This window comes from Vigna unguiculata, chromosome 4 (genome assembly GCF_037176805.1).
Source record: "Vigna unguiculata cultivar grain cowpea cultivar isolate G323 ecotype 2 chromosome 4, ASM3717680v1, whole genome shotgun sequence".
NCBI lineage: Eukaryota > Viridiplantae > Streptophyta > Magnoliopsida > Fabales > Fabaceae > Vigna > Vigna unguiculata.
Genome location: NC_140795.1, coordinates 8,924,210 through 8,944,476, shown reverse-complemented (window position 1 = coordinate 8,944,476; position 20,267 = coordinate 8,924,210). Strand labels below are relative to the sequence as shown.

At 32.1% G+C, this 20,267-nt stretch overlaps 2 protein-coding genes and 1 pseudogene across 17 annotated transcripts; 1 reads left to right on the top strand and 2 right to left on the bottom strand.

The window, feature by feature from the left end:
- Window positions 1-4,174: 4,174 nt before the first annotated feature.
- LOC114180453 (uncharacterized) lies at window positions 4,175-5,259 on the bottom strand. Its single transcript, XM_085672224.1, has 2 exons — window positions 4,314-5,259; window positions 4,175-4,203 (listed from the first exon to the last, which is right to left on the bottom strand). Exons 1-2 carry the CDS (start codon window positions 4,918-4,920, stop codon window positions 4,175-4,177), a joined length of 636 nt encoding a protein of 211 aa, XP_085528350.1. The 5' UTR covers window positions 4,921-5,259.
- Window positions 5,260-8,674: 3,415 nt separating this feature from the next.
- On the top strand, window positions 8,675-14,926 carry LOC114182107 (cyclin-C1-1-like). Of its 16 annotated transcripts, none has more exons than XR_014994691.1 (10): window positions 8,675-8,852; window positions 8,981-9,060; window positions 9,322-9,374; window positions 11,832-11,932; window positions 12,668-12,744; window positions 13,258-13,316; window positions 13,769-13,888; window positions 14,052-14,159; window positions 14,283-14,526; window positions 14,650-14,926. XR_014994691.1 is itself a non-coding variant. In XM_085672809.1 (10 exons), the coding sequence occupies exons 5-9, from the start codon at window positions 12,659-12,661 to the stop codon at window positions 14,305-14,307; spliced, it is 375 nt and encodes a 124-aa protein (XP_085528935.1). In that variant the 5' UTR covers window positions 8,675-8,852; window positions 8,981-9,060; window positions 9,322-9,374; window positions 11,832-11,932; window positions 12,619-12,658; the 3' UTR covers window positions 14,308-14,526; window positions 14,650-14,926. The 16 variants fall into 16 exon arrangements, 6 of the variants coding, with proteins under 6 accessions (XP_085528935.1, XP_085528938.1, XP_085528937.1 ...); XR_014994693.1 differs by having other exon boundaries at window positions 14,040-14,159; XR_014994692.1 differs by having other exon boundaries at window positions 13,258-13,364.
- A 3,135-nt stretch (window positions 14,927-18,061) lies between these two features.
- LOC146886740 (uncharacterized) lies at window positions 18,062-19,634 on the bottom strand (annotated as a pseudogene).
- Window positions 19,635-20,267: the final 633 nt, after the last annotated feature.

The window sequence follows — 20,267 nt, the reverse complement described above, 5'->3', positions numbered from 1 at the left end:
AACATCAATAATTCCAGATAAACAAAATTCAACCTATATACCCTAATTTCATATATTTCATATCATACCATAACTCATATACAACCCCAAACATCAATAGGTAAAATTCATCATACAACTCAAGCAGACTAGTAAATCATAGTACAACAATGTAATTAGTAATTCTAACATGTATATAACCTAAAACAATGCAATTAGCTTCCCCTATGAACACCAAACACCTCTAACTCATCAGGATGCTCTATCTACACATATAAACATCACAAGAACAATCAGGATATACCATTATGTGATAGAAATAATATATGCATAAGATACAATAATACAATATATTCAAGTATGAGTTAAAAATTGTGTACCTGGAACTAATGAAGGATCCATGGAAGCACGTAGTATGAGATGTTACTGTTCTCTTTCTGATGGATATTTTCTAACGTAAAAGTATTTTACGTTGTTACCTTAAAACTGACTAATGGGTATCAGTTTTATATCCCCTCAGCAGAGACCAGGGACCTCTCAAAATGTATCTGATTATTCAAGCCCATCACAGACCGTTTATTAAACAATCCAACCCCATCACAGATCGTTTATCAGAATACCCAAAATTTATATATATATATATATATATATATATATATATATATATATATTACCCATATAATAATTAATATTAACGAATAACTTAATTTATTATTAATGCTAATCCATAATAATAATAATAATTATATAGAGAATAATAATTTTATATAATTTTATTATATAAAATATAACATTCTCCCACTTGGATAACATTAATAAATAAATTAATTATATCAATTGCAACATAAGTACAAATACCAATTAAGAAATATAAACATAAATCACAAAGATAATATCCGATAGGGATACTTACCATATGCTTAGATTTCTTAAATAATGGATAATATATAGAATAAAAACAAACATAATAAATATGTGATCCCAAAATGGTTCATAAATTCTCTATGTAGAAAGAGAAAAGATGTAACGAAACTGATGTCATTGACAAATTTACATCTCATGAAAACCATAATAATATAGAGTGTAAATCTCAGACTCCCACTAACCCAATACATCAAAAGACTTAACCACACCCATATGAGTTACATGATTTTGAAAAACTCCAACAGATAAGCCTTTAGTTAATGGGTCTGCTAACATATTTTCTGTAGTAGTATGCTCAATCCGAGTTTGATAATCCAAAACTTTCTCTCTAACAAACAGAAATTTTATATCAAAATGCTTTGAGCGAGTAGAACTTCTATTGTTTTGAGATAAATGGACGGCAGCAGTGTTGTCACAATATATCACAAGTGGCCTAGAAATACTTTCAACAATTTGAAAGCCAGAAATCAAATTTTTAAGCCACACAGCTTGACAAGTAGCTTCATAACAAGCAACATACTCTGCCTCCATAGTGGAAGTAGCTGTAAGAGTTTGTTTAACACTCTTCCAAGAAATGGCTCCTCTTGCCATCATAAAAATAAAGCCAGAAGTAGACTTTCGGTCGTCAGGGCAACCAGCAAAATCAGAATCAGAATAACCAATGACCTGAAGTTGATCAGACTTCTTAAAGGTCAACATATGATCCTTAGTTCCCTGCAAATATCTAAAGACCTTTTTAACAGCTTTCCAATGATCCAAACCTGGATCACTCAAGTATCTTCCTAAAGCATTAACAGCAAAAGCAATATCGGGACGAGTACAAACTTGAGCATACATTAAACTACCAACAGCGGAAGCATATGGGATTTTTTTCATTTCAACTTTGTCATTATCATTTTGAGGACACTGAGATTTGGAGAGTTTGTCACCCTTTTGAACAGGTGCTGCACATGAGGAGCAAGAATGCATGTTAAACCTCTTGAGGACTTTATCTATGTATCCTCTTTGAGACAAACCAAGAATGCCACGTGACCTGTCACGAGAGATCTGAATGCCTAGAACAACAGAAGCATCACCAAGGTCCTTCATATCAAAGTGGCTATTTAGTATCAATTTTGTCTCAATCAAAAGTTCAACACTACTACTAGCAAGAAGAATATCATCAACATATAAAACAAGAATGATGAAATGGCTCCCATTTTTCTTCAAGTAAATGCATTGATCTGAGGCATTTTCCTTGAAGCCAAAAGAAGTGACCACCTGATCAAATTTCAAATACCATTGCCTAGAAGCTTGTCTTAGTCCATAAATAGACTTCTTCAACCTGCAAACCAAATGCTCCTTACCTTTTTTAGCAAAACCATCGGGTTGAACCATATACACTTCTTCAAATAAATCTCCATTCAAAAAAGCTGTTTTTACATCCATTTGATGAAGCTCCAAATCAAAATGAGCTACTAAAGCCATAACAACACGAAAAGCATCCTTAGTAGAGACCGGTGAGAAAGTCTCCTTATAATCAATGCCATCCCTCTGACTATAGCCTTTTGCTACAAGTCTGGCTTTATACCTTTCAACTTTTCCATCTGGACTACGCTTAGTCTTGAAGACCCATTTACACCCAACTGGTTTACAACCTAGGGGCAAATCCACAAGATCCCAAACATCATTATGGGCCATAGAAGCTAACTCATCATGCATAGCATTTAACCAATCATCACCATGAGAACTAGAGATAGCCTCTTCAAAAGTAGTAGGATCATCAACATTATTTAGATCATATTCATGCTCTTGAAGATACACTAGATAATCATCAGATATAGAAGACCTGCGTACTCTTTGAGATCTCCTCAAAGAAATTTCTTCAACAACATCATCATGAACTTGTTCATCTACTACAGGTGTTGTGGCATCCACAAGATCTGGAACAAATTCATTTTCATCACGGACAACTGGAATGACATTATTTGCAGGAAGATAAATGGATGGCACGGGAATAACAACACGGTCTTCTCTAAAAGTGACTGGTCGTGGTGTATTGCTCCCACTGTCCAAATTATCCTCAAAGAATACCGCACGGTCAGACTCAATAACCCGCATAGAGTGAGAAGGACAATAAAACCTGCTACCACGAGAACCCACACAATAACCAATAAAGAACCCACTGACAATCTTGAGATCAAGTTTTTTTAACTGAGGATTATAAGGCCTCACCTCCGCCTTACAGCCCCACACATGGAAATGTCTCAAACTTGGCTTCTTCCCAGACATGAGTTCATAAGGAGTCTTTGAAACAGACTTGCTAGGTACTTGATTAAGAATATACACAGCAGTCCTTAAAGCATCTCCCCAAAGGAAATCTGGTAAGGAGGAATGACTCAACATACATCTCACCATCTCTAAAAGAGTGCGATTCCTCCTTTCTGCAACTCCATTTTGCTGAGGAGTACCAGGCATAGTATACTGAGCTTCAATACCACATTCATCAAGAAATCTAGCGAAAGGTCCAAGATTTCTTCCAGTCTCATCATATCTGCCATAATACTCTCCACCTCTGTCAGACCTTACACATTTTATCTTCTTTCCTGTTTTCAACTCAATAGCAGCTTTAAAAGACTTAAAAGCATCCAAGGAACTTGATTTTTCCTGTAGGAGATCTATCCAGCCAAAACGGGAATAATCGTCTATAAACGTAATAAAATACCTATATCCACCCATGGAAGTGGGTGTGATAGGTCCACATATATTAGTATGAATAAGCTCCAACACATTATCACTCCTGTTTGCTCCTGTATTTCTTACTTTTGCGGTAAGCTTGCCCTTAACACAATCAACACAAGTATCAAAATCAGAAAAATCCAAATCATGCAAAATACCCTCTTTAATCAACCTCTCAATTCGAGGTCTAGAAATATGTCCCAGACGTCTATGCCACAACATAGAGGAATTTTCATCAACTCTACTATGCTTATGTCCAGTAACAGAATTAACAAACATATCATTCAGATTCAGCATGTAAAGTCCATCATATAAAACTCCTGAGCCAACAATAATTGAATTGAAATAAACAACAAGTTTACCATTGCCAAATTCAAAAGTGTAGCCACATTTGTCCAAAATTGAAACTGAAATCAAATTTCTTCTCATAGAAGGCACATAAACAACGTCTTTTAATAACAAAACATGTCCAGAAGGTAAATTTAAAGAAACTACTCCTATGTCTTCAACTAGTGCTCTAGCTCTATCTCCCATGATAATCTTGGACTCGACATCACTTGGTTTTCTCAGACTTGTGAACCCCTGTAAATAATTCACAACATGAATAGTAGCACCCGAGTCTAACCACCAAGAATTGGGAGGAACATCAATAACATTAGATTCAAAACAAGCTAGAGCATATAGGAGTATACCTTCCTTATCAGCATTCTTCTTCTTAAGAATATAACAATCAGCTATCTTGTGTCCAAATTTCTTACAATAGGCACAATTCCCCTTGAAGTACTTCTTAGGCTCCAAAACCGCTGGTGCTTTCCCTGTGTTCCCTTTTTCAGGACGAGATTTACCTTTGAAGCCCTTTTTCACAGGTTTAGTGCTTGAATTAGTAGCTGTAAACTGCACACTATGAGACTTGGTCTTTTTAATCGATGCTTCCTCTTGAGAAATAATAGCTATCATTTCATCAATTGTCCATTCCTCCTTTTGAGTGTTATAAGAAGTCTTCAACACATCAAACTGAGAAGGAAGAGATTCCATAACCTGCCAAACCAAGTAACTATCACCAAGATCTACCTTTAGAGATTTGAGTTTGTTATAATAGTGCACAAGCTTCATCATATGCTCACGAACACCACTGACACCATCATATTTGGTCTTCTCAAGAAGTGACAGATATTGACCCTTTTGAGCTTTATCAAAAGTCTTAAACTTCTCACCAACTGATCTCATAAAATCCTTAGCATTGTCATTATCCGGAATGCTCTGTCGAATAGACTTCTCCATGGTATATCTCATCACCATTAGGCACACCCTGTTCGAGTGTTCCCATTTTTCACGAGAAGCTCTCTAGACAATAGTGGACTCAGGCGTAAGAGCTGAAGGTTCTGCTTCTCTCAAGGAAAAATCCATGTTGGTAATTGCTAGATACAAATCCAAAGATTCTTTCCAGTCCTCAAAATTTGTCCCATTTAAAGTTTTGACCGAAGTCAATGGCATAGGCAAAGAAGCTGGTATCAAAATAACAAAGAAACATTTAATACACACTTATTGTGTAAATAAACAAAATAAATGTTTCTGAATACACAGCAAAATATGCCTATGATATCAAATTATTTCTCATTCACTATGATCCCGCCTAAGGGTCCCGAATCATAATAAATAAGAAATAAAACAAAATATAAAATATAATAAAATACAATAAACATCTCATGCCAAAAGAAATCTAATACCGATAGAGTACAGGACAAATAATTCACATAAAATACATTAATAATAAATTGTATCAAGAAAAAATAAAATACATTAATAATAAAATACCGATAGGGTATAATTAATATTAATGTAATATTAAATTAATTAAAAAAAAAATATTTAAATTATATCATTTCCATAAAATTTCATACAAGTGAACTCACGATAGGTAAGTTAACAATTATATAAAATTATATCATGCTTAACAAAAATATAATAAATTATATAATGCATGAAATAATAATAATAATAATAATAATAATAATAATAATAATAATAATAATAATAATAATCGTTATTATTATTAATTTAATTTTTATTTATTTATTTATTTTATTATTATTAATTTAATTTTATTATTATTAATTTTATTTTATTATTATTTATTTAATTTAATTTTTTAAGGTGTCGCTGCAATTTATTAGCCACAGTGCACGTGGCCACTATGTTTTGAAAAATTCAAAAAGTAACCGACGCACAGTGGCCATTGAGGTGCGAAAAAAGTGCCATCAAAACTGCCGATGCAGTGAACAGTGCGATGAACAGATGACCACCGATGCAGTGAACAGTGCCGATGCAGTGAACAGTGCCATCAAGACCTCCGATGAACAGTGCAAAAAAAAATCTACACCGATGCAGTGAACAAAAGATGACCACCGCGCATAAACAAAACCGACCTCCGATGCAGCATCGTGATCCTTACAGACATGGCTACCAATTAGGATTTTCAAGAACAATTAGGTTTGCACTGTGCAAACATAAAACCCATAAAATTGGGTTTGCCGAGAGAGAAGCTTATCAATATTGGGGTTTCCTTAATTAGGATTTTGAACATAATTAGGGTTTTAAACAGTAACTAATCCCCTCTATTAAATTTCCAATATCATGATACACTTTTCAAAAGAATAATGAATAATTATATTTTGTATCTTAATAGGCTCTGATACCAATTGATAGAAATAATATATGCATAAGATACAATAATACAATATATTCAAGTATGAGTTAAAAATTGTGTACCTAGAACTAATGAAGGATCCATGGAAGCACGTAGTATGAGATGTTACTGTTCTCTTTTTGATGGATATTTTCTAACGTAAAAGTATTTTACGTTGTTACCTTAAAACTGACTAATGGGTATCAGTTTTATATCCCCTCAGTAGAGACCAGGGACCTCTCAAAATGTATCTGATTATTCAAGCCCATCACAGACCGTTTATTAAACAATCCAACCCCATCACAGATCGTTTATCAGAATACCCAAAATTTATATATATATATATATATATTACCCATATAATAATTAATATTAACGAATAACTTAATTTATTATTAATGTTAATCCATAATAATAATAATAATTATATAGAGAATAATAATTTTATATAATTTTATTATATAAAATATAACATTATGATCACTGATCAGCATAGACTCATACTGATGAATAAAATGACACATGCAACCGAAAGAGAGCTAACATGCAACAGAAAATAGAAATCTACCAAAAAGAGAGCAATCGTCGAGAGGATCAATCGTACGGTCTCGATTATTCAATCAAACGACCAGAAAAACAAAACTCTTAGAGAAAAGTTAGAGAGCTATAGAAAAGTGGTTTCTGGAGAGATGATGTGTTTTAAAATAATAAAATTGTTTTATAAAAATTCTATTTATACTAAAACCTTTTAATATTAAAATAATTGAGTCTCATTATTTGTAAACCACTATCACTCTTAAAATACAATTTTCTAGGATTTTACATATAAAGAGAGGATTGTGGTGTTGTTTGGAATAAGGGATTTGAAAGGATGGATGTGGAAAAGGTTTGTGAGGGTGTGAATGATGTTATGTATTTGCTAAATTAGAAAAATATTTAATTGATAAAAATATATAATTACCAATTTACCCTTATATAGAAATGTGAATAAATTTAAACTTAAGCGGTAAAAATTATATTAAAATAAAATTGAATTTTTTAATTGTAATGAAAAAATAAAAATAATAAAAAATTGGAATAAATTTAAAAACATTTTCGAAAATAAATTATTTTATATTATTATTTAAATTAGTGTTAATATTCATTATTGTTATTATTAATATTAATTAAAATTAAAATTAAATATAATTTATTAATTTTAATTTTAATATTATAATTATTGTTATTAATATTGTTATTTATATTGTAATAGTTACTATCATTATTATTATTTATTATATTATTATTATATTATATTATATGTAATAAAAAATAAAAATGATATATATATATATATATATATATATATATATATATATATATATATATATATATATATATATATATAAGAATTTAATTAATTAAAATAAAAAAAATAAAGGATGATTTTTATTTTCACATTGAGCACAATAAATCTTCACTGATCTTTGCACTTGTGCGTGGATGCACGTCCTTTTCATCACAATAAATCAGTTCTTTCAAATTCATGGAAACATCCACTCTTGCACACCAGCATCAACAGTACATCCATCAATACAAACTCAACCTTGGTCTTAGTCACAAGGGTTTATAAAAGATATCTTTGTTGTAATTTATTACTGTAAAAGGGTCAAAACACCCAGATATTCTTTATTACTGTAAAACGTTGCCAAAGTCCCTTCCTGGACTGCCAAAGCCCGCCCCTTGCACTGGTGCGATATTTGAACATTTTTATGACGATTTCTTAAAGAATTATATAATGTGGAATTGGCATGTTGAATTTGTTAAGCATTCGAAGTGTGTTTGGATCTCAACTTTTTGATTGGGTTATGGAAGATTGATTTGAGAAAATGGTCACTAAAGTTGGACAACAATGCTACTACAGGATTTATTAGATTTAGTAACATTTTTATGTTACATTTATCTTAAATGTTACCTTATAAATGATTATAGTAATACTTTTTAAAAAATGTTACTATAACTAATTAAAAATGTTGCATGGTTATTATGATATTGTAACATTTTTAAATAAATGTTACTATAAATAAATAAATAATTTTCACTTTTTTACCTTAACCGTAAAATTTAAAAATATAACAATAATTTTATTATAATATTGAAATAGTTAATATTAATTTAAAATTTAATATATTAAAGTAATATTTTAATTTATTTTAAAATAAAATTAAAGTAATATTATAATTTATTTAATTATAAATTTAAATTAACAACCAACCTTATACATTATTTTCGGTTATTTAAATTATAGATGGTTACAATTTGAAATCAATATTTTAAATAAATTTATAATTGATTAAAAACAAACATTAAAATTTAGTTCAGATTTAGAGTATACGTTCATCCCAACCAAACCTCCGTGCTTCTGTTTCCCAATTTCTCCAACATCCTCTTTACCTCAAACTCCTAAACCTAACTTCCGTGCTTCTGATTCCCAACTTCTCCAACATCCTTTTACCTTAAACTCCTGAACCTGTCAACATTTCCCTTCTTCCTCCAAATTCTACAGGTTTGATTTTGTTTCCGCTAACTCATCTTGTAGTCATTGCGCTTTCCTTCTTCCTCCAAATTCTGCGTTTTCCTTCTTCCTCCAAATTCTACGAGGTGTGATTCTGTCTCCGTTGACTCATCTTTCAGACATTGCGTTTTTCTTCTTCCTCCAAATTCTACGAGGTGTGATTTTGTCTTCGTCGACTCATCTTGCATTGCATCTTCAGGTTCGTGTCTAAATTTTGAGTTTATTTTGACAATTTTGTTTAGTGGAATTGGGGCTTCGTTTTTTGAATTGTTTGAGTGGAATTATGGTTATGTTTGAGTGGAATGTTTTTTATGGCTTCTCTTTGTGTGCCTACTTCTTAAGTTTTCATATTGTCATGGTTATTCCTCTGCCCATGTTGTACTGTAAAATTTGTTGTTGGAATGTGAGAAAATAAAAATTTTCATCTATGTTGTATTATGTCACTAGTTATGCATTTCAGGGATTTCAAGGCATATAATTCTCCTCAGCTTTGTTCCTGGAGTCTTGTTCTTGGTGCGTGACTTTCTTTTTTTCCCCTCATTTACTCTATAAAAGCAACAACTATTTGTGTATATTTTATTCAACTGCTGCAAAGACTGCATTCTGATGGTCTATAAATTGTCCTTTTTATTATTTTGGTGTAATGTGGAATTGTTCTATGGTCTTATGATTGGCCAAATTATTTTCCTGTCCAATAGGAGCAACTGATTAATGCCTCTTTTTAATATTTAACTACACAACTATATATAATCTTGATTTTTAATAGATAGAGCAATTGGTGACTTTAAGAATGAACTGTAATGAATTTTTATTTTTTGCCTTCTGATCACGGTTGCCCTAATGGGAAAGCAACCTTTCTTTTCCCTTTAAATTAAAAAAATAGGAGGGTTACTACAAAAAAGAGGAAGCAAGGGAGAAAATTAAAAAAAAAAAAAGAGATATGATGAGGAGATATTTTAGAATTAAAAGGAGTGGAAAAAGGAAGAAGAGAAAGGAAGGAAAGTAAGTAATTATGATTAGGTTGTACATGATGATGCTTTTTTCTATCCATTTGTCAACATAGTATGATTCACAGCGTGTGAATCATGGGATTCTGTCATGGATTTTCCACAACAATTAGACATGAATATGTTAAAGCAAATCTAGTTTATTTACAATGGAGGCACCCAAAAAGTCAAAAAAAGAGGAGAAGGAATTTATTTTAATTGTTGGGGCATCTCATAACTTTTCTTGTCTCCAATTTGCCTGGAATTAAGTGTTGCAACATAATTATGTACCTTGCCAAGAAATTATTAGTTACTTCTAAACCATTATTTCTAATCACAACTTTTGTATCTAAACTCTTCAAACAAAATTTTAGTTTTAATATTAAAGAACACGAAGGCAACAACATAAGTAAGTATTGCATCTTGTCTGGTTTAAAATGTGAATAAAAAGCCTCATTTTGTGAGATTTAGATTAAACAGGTTTTATTAAGAAACCTTGGTGTAGTTAATTAAAATGATAAGAACTCATTCTAACTTATAGTCTGTTTGGATAAAAGAAACTAACTATTTATAGAAATATATAAAAAAGATTTATAAATTAAAAAAAATTAAACATAAAGTCATTTTGATTTATAAAACTATTAATTACTTTCTTTCTTACAGATAAATTTATATTTGATGTTGTATGTTCCTTAGTTGAGCTTGAGATGACCCCCATATTGTCATTTATATGTTCAAATAGGATTTGATGTGATTTCTCTTCTTAAAATAAAAGAACAACTGTAACTCAACTATATTATTTATAATTCAGTTCTGTTGCAGTTTGGTACACAAATTTTATACAAATGTAACATCACATTATTTTATGAATCTAACAAGTTACATGTATTCAATAAATTCAATCATTAAATAAGGTGAGAATATATGTGGAATTATTTTATATGCAAATCAACTTATAAATGTATTGGAATTTTTTCCTCAAAATCTTTTTATCAAAATACATAAGTTATTAGAAAAAAAAAACTATATTTTCCATTCACTGATAAAACAATAACATTCACACAAGGGTATGAGATTATCAACATGTTAAGATTACACAATATGTAATTTATACATCTCAAATTCCTACTTACTCCTTTTATCATCAGTTTATTATGTAGTTATTTTTCTTATGTAGTTAGTTCTGTAAAAAATTTATCTGCAACTTTGCTGATAGATGCATGATTTTTCAAGACTTACCTATGCATATCCTAGAAAGCTAAACTGATAAGTCACTATGTGATATATCAGTTTTATTCTGTGTTGTATATTCTTTTGGAAGAATCATTTTGTTTGTATTTGTTCTTAAGATTCTCTATATCACCTTCATGCTCTTGCTTGTGCTTTCTATTATAATCACCAACTTTTTTGCTCTAATATTTCTTTTTGTATAAATATAGTTTTACTTGATCCATATATATATAATAGATCAATGATAAAAAACAGAGTGTGGATGATGCTTTTTCCAAACATGGTCTTATTATTTATTGAGAAGCTCAGTTTTTCTTTATATTCTTTCTGTAGTCTTAACTTTTGGCTCACTTAGATGCCATATAATCTTTATTCGTTAGTTTCTCTTAGCCACAAGAAGTTATATTATAAATAACTTTTGGCTAATGTCTTGTTCCCTGTCTAAAAGAAATTCATATTTGTTATTTTAGAATCATATAAGAAGACTGTTTTATGATGCCCAAAAATTGTCAATGATTTTCTTCTTCTTTGTTTATTATATTTTGTTCAAAATTTAGATGTAAGTTTATGTGTCATATTAAATAAAATAAAAAAATTGAATAATATATAAAGAATAAAATTTATAAATTGATTTTCTTATGTTTGTTTTAAGTTGAAGATAATACTAATTCTTTCTTATATTGATTTTTTGAGTGATATATTTTTTGGACCACAAAGTTGAAACAATTATCTAATTCAATTATGTTTTTTACAGCAATTATCTTAACAGTAGCTGAAACAATTATCAAGGAAAATTAACGAGAAAACCAGAGTCATGGACAAAAGTTGGATGTGTCAACCAAGATCTTCTGGCAGGTATTTAGATGGTTTAAACAAGTTTCTCGACTTTGCATTTAGTAATGCAGCACAAGGTGATCAAATTTTATGTCCGTGCAAGAATTGTAATAATTGTTGTTGGAGTAACCGAGCAGAAGTGTATGAACACTTAATTTGTGATGGATTTGATAAAAGATATGATAAATGGATTTTTCATGGGGAAGGTGGATCTTCAAAAGTGGATAAAGGAAAGGCTAATATGCATGATAATTTGGATGAACTTTTAGAGGATACTTTCATGATGCCTGAGTGTGATTTTGATGACATATTGGATGAAGACGAAGAGTTTGATGTAGAAATGGTGAGGATTTACAATTTAGTACGTGATGCTCGTCAAGAAGCATACCCGGGTTGTAAAAAATTCTCAAAACTATCAATCATTGTTCGTTTACTCCATATTAAGAACCTTTATGGGTGGAGCGATGTATCATTTAGTGCGTTACTACTATTGCTCAAAGAATTGCTTCCTGAAAACTCTTCTTTGCCAGTAACATTTTAAGATTGCAAATACATAATCAAAGAGTTAGGTTGTAGTTATGAAAAAATCCATGCTTGTCCTAATGACTGTATCCTATTTTGGAAAGAGCATGAGAATGAAGATAAATGCCCCAAGTGTGGTGCTTCAAGAACCTTTTGTTTTTTTTATTTTTTTTTCTACTTTTCAGGTCATTTAAAGGTAAATAGTTTGCATGATCATGATCTTGCATGTGGCAGGCAGCTCTACCTCAGGGAATTGTTCCTTTTGTTTTTGCCAAAGAATATAATGTTCATCCAGCTGTTTTAAGCACAGGGTAAGTCTTCCTTCAAATATCTCTGAATACATAAACATAAATATATTTATTTATATAAATTTATTTCTAGAGACTAGATTAAATGGTCAAAAATTAACATTATAATTTGTGTAAACGTTTATTTTCATTTTTTTCTTAAAATATTTATCAAAAAATTTGTTAAAATAAAACACATAATATATATATATATATATATATATATATATATATATATATATATATATATATATATATGTATGTATGTATATACACACACACGTGTGTCTATTATAAATTTCACATATATTTACAATGGTATATGAATTGTTATAGCCGTCAGTTATATAATCATTTAAAAAGTTATGTATATTTCTTTTATAATTCAAATGTGTTCGCTCATTTATGAAGAAATATGGCTGCCAATTTCTGAACATCATCTCATTAGTATGTTTCATCTCCTCCCCAAGATTCCTTCTTTCTCTCTGTGTGCATCTGTGTTGTAATTTGGTATTCTTGGGGTTATGAACCTTGCAGCAAGCATCTTCTGGACCAGGAAGATGTGGATATGGTGAATACACTTGACAAGGAAAAAGGTATCACACTGGAGGATTTTAAGCTCATTAAGATGCATATGGCCAGTTGTATGATCTCTTTTTCTATGTCTTTCTTCAATTTTTATCATACTTTTTATATATATTCCCCTCATGCCACAACACTGTTTTTGTTTTCTCTAACCTTTTGTTTCTGGCTATTGCTTATGATTATCGTTCTTATACTTGTTGATGTGGTGTCCGATTCTGAATTTCTAGTTGCTGTTGTCATCCTTAGTTTTGAGTGCTAGAATTGGTTTCGGAGGGAATTTCTTTTGATGCTTTTATGTTTTTTTTTTCTGCATGTTGTTGTATATACAATGTTCTGAAAGATGTTTATAAAGAATAAATCATTAGGGCTATCGTTATTGATATCCTTCGTCAGCTATAGAAGTGTTTGATTTTTGTTCTTTATCTGTGCTGAATTTCTTCTTTTACCTTTCTTGCTTGAGCAGATATTTTGAAATTGGCACAAGTAAAAGTGAGACAGAGGTGTGAACTGTATTTCTTGAATAGGCACAAGTCATCTCTTTTATGTTTATAATTTATAGGACAGAAAAGTTCTTTAGCAAAAGGTAATTGCAAATAACTTATTCTGTCATGATGATAACCTTTGTGCTTCACCTTAAGGACTTTCAATGTACAAAAATGAACTCTTGCATGCAACATGAATTTTCTTATGAGCCTAAATTTAGGGTATGCAGTTAAATTTACAGTCTTTTTTAGTTTAATTGACAGAGCTAAAGGGGTTAAAACTGCAAATGGGTATATTTACCTTACGACAAATCAAATAACTTCAACAAAGCCAACAAAATTGGAGAAGGAGGGTTTGGTCCTATGTACAAGGTAATTTGGATAATATGGCATACCCCCTCAATTATTATGAGTCTATTTTAATTGAAGATATTACTTTTGAGGGAAAAATCAGCATTCCAACCCAACAACTATATTGCATTGCTCCATATGCAGGGAAATTTATCAGATGGGAAAATAATAGCAATGAAGCAACTTTCTTCCAAATCAAGGCAGGGGAATGTTTTGTATGCATGATATGATTACACCATGAAGCAATAAACCAGAGAGGTTATTAAATTGCAGACCTTGTTGAATCAGATTTAGCCAAGTATAGTTAATGATTAAAAAGCAATTGAGGATGCAAAAACCAGAGAGGTCTACTCAGTGCTTACATTATTAAAACGCTTTATATTGGCAGGTATCATGTTGAGAGAATTCTTTTTTTACCACCATTATTGTCGTTGAGTAGTTACTATGATAGTATTCCATTGTTTTACACTCTATATGCAGTTAACATGAGCTGAATTCTCAAACTTTTCAGGTGGATAGGTTAAAGATGAAAGCTTAGGCATGTAGAGAATATTTATAGAGCATTGGAGAGGGCTTTCAACACGCCATTGGGAGCTTTGCCTCGTTTTCCTCCATATCTCCCTCTATACGATAGTATATCACTACAAAAGGGAGACATTTGATGCAGATTGCAAGTGGTTGGTGTTTGAAAAGGTTGGAACAATGAAAGTAAACAAACTTGAAAGGATAATTTGTTCAGGATTTAAAATGACCTTAATAAAGTTAGTTGGCCATCTGTTTTTCTTAAATTGTTCTGGTTTGGTACTTGTGAACTTGAGGCTCAACTTGACATGGCTTTGATATGAGGTTTCAGATTACATGGTTGCTCTTGCTTTGCTTTTGAGAAATACAATACATTACTAGTATTTCTATGTTTTAACATAATTTTATAAAAAATAAATAGCAAAATAGATTAGATTGCTGAATTTTCCTTATGTGTAGCAAGTAGATAAATTAGTAACAATTTTAAAATGTTACAAAAAGATAATTTGTAACATTTTTTAATTGTTACAAAAAGACAATTTGTAACATTTTTTAATGGTTACAAAACAAGATTATTGGTAACATTTATTGAAATGTTAGAATATATATAGAGGTAACATTTTTTTTAAATGCTAGAAAATGTATTGGTAACATTTTCCAAGTGTTACAAAAAACTAAATTTGTAACATTTTTCTAATGTTAGTAAAGACACTAATTAGTAACATTTTTAAAATGATGCTAAATATAGATAAAAATGTTGTTAAAGCCTTTTTGTAACATGTACTATACATAACATGTGTATAAATGTTACCTTTGCAAATGGTAACATTTTTTTAGGCTTTAGCAACATTTTTTAAATGTTATTAAAACTCATATATCTAGTAGTGAATTTCAACGTACACGTCTGTATGTATGATACCTTGAAAATGACTCAGAGAAGCCTTTCTATGTGGGGTTGTATAAGTTTCACACGTTTATAAACTATTAAAATGTTTCACTCAATTGTTAGAATTGTTGAATGAAATGCTTATATAAGGTAATGCATTGTCCGCCCGTTACCGTGAGACATAGAAGATATTGTGTATACTATTTATGGAGTAAAAGAAAAAATTACTTTTCCTAATAATTGCATATTATATAGAAAAGAGTTCATATTGTTGGATAAGTGACCAAGGTGTGAGTTATCATGGTAAAAAAAAAAATTATTGTTCTTACAAAATCTGATAGGATGAATAAGATCACTTAATGCTTCCTGCGTTGTCGATTCTCTATGCTCGGTCCTCGATATTCATTTTTAATCTTTGACTCTTAGCTTTATATAATGAGAAGGGTAAGGTTATTTGAAATATGCACTTTGACACTCAAGTCAATAATATTGAGACAAACATGTTCTCAAACATATATAGAGATATGTTATTGGGATAACAGAGAAGCTAACCTTTTCACAAGGTGGTCCTACATATTTATATTATTCCTATTTGGGCTTTGTACTATTCATTTGGCTAATCAGGTCCCAAGTATGTCTTAAGCGTGATTAGCATCATCAAGAGAGTTGGTGAGTTATCCTCGGGAATGTCTCGATCTAGGATGATTTGTACGATGACTGTGTCGATCATGTCTCAGATGAGAATGACTTATTGCTGGGCATGATCATCATGCATTGTACTAGGTTTTGGTGATTACGGACCATGAACATCTCAGTCTAGGATGAAATGTGTTTGGTGTTTATGCCGACCACTCCTTGACAGGGAGATATCTTGGCTAACAAAGCATCTATTTAGTACACTGGCCCCCAAGCCCGAGAGTGTGACAAAATAATCCTATAGTATAATCATCATTATGACGAAGAGAACACAACAAAAGTGTTCTTCTACAAAAGTATTGTGGTATTCCAATCATTTGATTGATTAAGCATTTAATGTTAAGGTCCTCTACAAAATTGTTCTTCTACAAAAGTCCCTAAAATTTAACACGAAATTGGAATTCGTCCATGATAGCCTCCTCCTCAAGCTAAAGCTAAAATGGTGACTATGATGGATGGTGGATTTGTGGAAGTTTGGTGTTGAAAGAAAATGGCTCTCGGTTTTGATGATTTAATGGTAGGACGAAGGTTGTTCGTGGGGCTCTAAGAGAGGTTAGACCAACTCTAGAGAAAAGGGTGCTAGAGGGACCTCTCAGGATACTCTAGCAAGTGACTAAGAGAAGAAGTATGCTTAAAATAATTTTGGCAGCATAACATTATCATTTTCAAAGTGAGAAATACATGGGGGAGACACCTCTATTTATAGAGTAAGGTGTCTTTAAAATGGTCTAAAACCCTAGAATGCTAACATGCAACAAAACCCTAAAAATGATATCTTAGTGAAGGAGAGTTTGACATGTGGCAATCCCCACTCTCACAAAACAAACCACTCATGTGTTGCCATGTGGAAAACTCCTTTATGAAAATCCTCTCTAATAGGATAATGACACATGGCCAGTACTTATATAAGAGAACTCTCCATTACGAAGTTTTCCATGTGGCACATATGGGATGCTCTTCCTATGCTAGCTTGATTAACATAATTAAACATCAAATAGTTGCTTAAGTAGACATATATGATGCTCCCCACTTAAGAAAGATTGTTTTTAAAACCCTACACTACTTTACCTTTAATACACGGCCTAGAAGAAACCTACACTACTTGGCCCTTAATACAAAGCCTAAATATTCATAATCTACTAAAGATACTCCATTGTGGCCTAAATATTCATGAAAGTGCTTAGCCATGCTAGGGGGTATGCCATCATCCCCTCGCTCTTCAAAAGGATTTTTCTTCAAATCTTCAAATTGTTAAGTTCTCATCCTTCCTTCTCTTGGAGATGTTTGGCTTTCTTCTCACCATGGTCAAATATCCTTCTACAAAAAATAAAAGACATGGTAAGTGTAATAATCATCCAAAGCATGTAGCTCCCAAAGATTATACACCTTGGATAAAATGAATGATAAGGGTTTGGAGTTGGGGAAACTTTCTCTTTAAACTCTTGTGTGCCTTGTGTGGAATCCATTTGTTTTTGGAGTAACTTCCTTTTCCAACACAATTTGGTCTTGTCTTTCTATCCTACTAAAGGAAGGTGGAAAGAAGACCTCTTTTTGAATCTTCACACAAGCCTTTGACCTTTAACATGAACATTTTTTTGTTGGGGCACTCTTTGGACTTGTGTATACTACTTTGACACTTCGAACAATTGATCTCACTCTTGTGTGTGCAAGTGTCATCTCTTTCTTTTTTCCCTTTTTTTTTTCTCATTTGCACTTGGTCCTCTTCCATTTGAGAAGGTGTGAGAGGATGAAGTACATTTTTCTTTCTTGGTGGGTGAAGGTTATCTCATTGGTATAGCCATGGTGTATGGTTTCTCTTTCAAAAAGCCAAGGTCTTCCCCCACAAGATGTGACAAGTTTCCATATACCATGTCACATAGCACACTATCTTCAAAATTCCCTATGGAAAACTTAACTTCCACTTGTTGATTAACTACCATGCCTTCAACATTATTAATCCATTGAAATTTATAAGGGTTAGGATGAGGCAAGATAGGCAAAGCTAACTTTTCAACCAACCTTGTGCTACAACAATTGCAACATGAGCCACTATCCACAATGAGAAAGCATGTGTTTTCTAAAACTTTACATCTTGTGTGAAAGATGTTTTCTCTTTGGGTTAGTTCTTGGTGACTTAGTTGATTGTGGATATTTCTTCTTATCATAAGAAGATCCTCATTACAAGGGTACACATCCTCACTTTTGTTCTTAATTTTATTTGCACTTTCATTAAAACTCTCTTTATCTTGACTACTATAGGAATTTACACCCCTTAGGATTATGGTCCTCTTGGAAGGGCATTGGGATGAGATATGACCTCTCCCTTGAAACTTAAAACACTTAGTGTCTCTACTGGGGCGTGTGATGATGTTCTTTCCCTTGGGTTCTCTTGGTTTTTCTCTTTCCCTAGGGTCTTAGGTGGTTCTTCTTCTAACACTTGCTTACCCTCCCTTTTGTAGTCTCTCTTGACATACAAGCTTGAGTGGTGATATTTAAAACCTTTTTTCAAATGTTGTTGCTCCACTTTGATGGAAATTTGTACCAAACATTTAACTCTTGGTATGACAAAAATTCCATTTTCTTTCTAATGTCAAGATTGAGTCCACTTAAAAACCTAGAAATGGTTGTTTCCTATCCTTCCCTAATGCTTGTCCTCATCATATAGAGTTTCATCTTTTGCCCATACTCTTCCACACTCATGTTCTTTTGTTGGAGCCTTTGGAGATTGTCCATAAGTTTCCTATTATAGTAGGAAGGTATGTGTCTTCTTCTTAGGGCACTTTTTAAATCATTTCAATACTCAACTTGAGGGGAGTTGGAGAGTCATCTTTCTCTCATCAGGAAATTCAACCAATACATGGCATTCCCTTAGAAGCTTAAGGTGGCTAGGAATACCTTTCTTTCCTCAGTCACTTGATGACACTAAAAAAGTTGTTCCACTTTCATTTCGCAATCTAAGTATGCCTCTACATTTTCTTTCCCATGGAAATGGGGAAGGTCAACCCTAATTTCTCTAGGCTCTTGGTGTTCACGCTCCCTTTTTGATCTTCTATGTGGAGGAGGTTGGTAGTATTGGTTCAAAATCTTACTATCTTCCTCATAGTGTGTGAGTTGTGTATTGTGTTGGGAGCTTCTTTTGAGTTGCTCCTACTTTTGCTTTGTCTCAACTCTTCTTGAACTTTGGCTGGTTTTGCATTAAGTATCCTAAGCTCTTCTTCCAAGGTTGTGAAATATTCATTTCTCTCGATGCTTTCTTGTTCTTTCAAAGTGGACTCTTGCTTTTGCCAAATTTTTAATGATTTTAGTTCCTTTGCCAAATGTTGTAAACTAGGCACTTCACTAGAATCACTACCAATTTGGTAAGAGGGAACCTTGGAAGGAGCTCTAGACATCTTAAAGTTTTCAAAAATATGCAATGCAATAAACAAACTTGTATCTCAAACTCTAATTCCTTAACCTTGTGTTTGGATGGAGCATTTCAACAACGCGTAGAAATTGAAATGCTTTGTATTTGAATTGTTTGTAATTAAATTTCATTCATTTTTTAAATAACTTGTTTGGATAAGGAAATTAAAATACCTTACATTTCAATTTCTTGTTTGGAAAAAAATTTAAATTTATTGAGATAAAATTTAATTTTAACAATATTTATTTTACACTTAATTATGTTTTGAGTTCATGATAAATTTGGAAACATGCTCGACAACCCAGATGGGTCGGGCAGACCCAACTACGCAACCAGATTGGTTAGACTCGATGACCTACCCGAGTTGAACCGACTGGGAAGAGCAGACAGGCTGGGTGGCCTAGTGATCTAAAGGCCTGACGGCCCATACTGCACGATTGTGCCGTCAAGTTCATCAATATGGCCTGGTCCAGCTTGTCTAGGTCATTGGCCTAATGCTCTAGACGGGTTCGACAACCCGAACGAGCCCGACGATCAAGACGGGCCCGACGACCTAGACAGACCCGACGACCTGGACGAGCCCGACAATTCGAACGGGGCCGAATACCTGGACGATTTC

What these genes read in the sequence shown, in the direction of transcription:
- LOC114180453 (XM_085672224.1), bottom strand. Translation starts at nt 4,920, where the DNA reads ATGGTGATGAGATATACCATGGAGAAGTCTATTCGACAGAGCATTCCG. An exon ending in GAAGAATGCTGATAAGGAAG is followed by an intron (nt 4,204 to 4,313) that starts GTATACTCCTAT and finishes AATTATTTACAG; the next exon opens with GGGTTCACAAGTCTGAGAAA.
- LOC114182107 (XM_085672809.1), top strand. Translation starts at nt 12,659, where the DNA reads ATGTGGCAGGCAGCTCTACCTCAGGGAATTGTTCCTTTTGTTTTTGCC. An exon ending in TAAGATGCATATGGCCAGTT is followed by an intron (nt 13,365 to 13,768) that starts GTATGATCTCTT and finishes TTGCTTGAGCAG; the next exon opens with ATATTTTGAAATTGGCACAA. An exon ending in CAAGTAAAAGTGAGACAGAG is followed by an intron (nt 13,806 to 14,039) that starts GTGTGAACTGTA and finishes AGTCTTTTTTAG; the next exon opens with TTTAATTGACAGAGCTAAAG.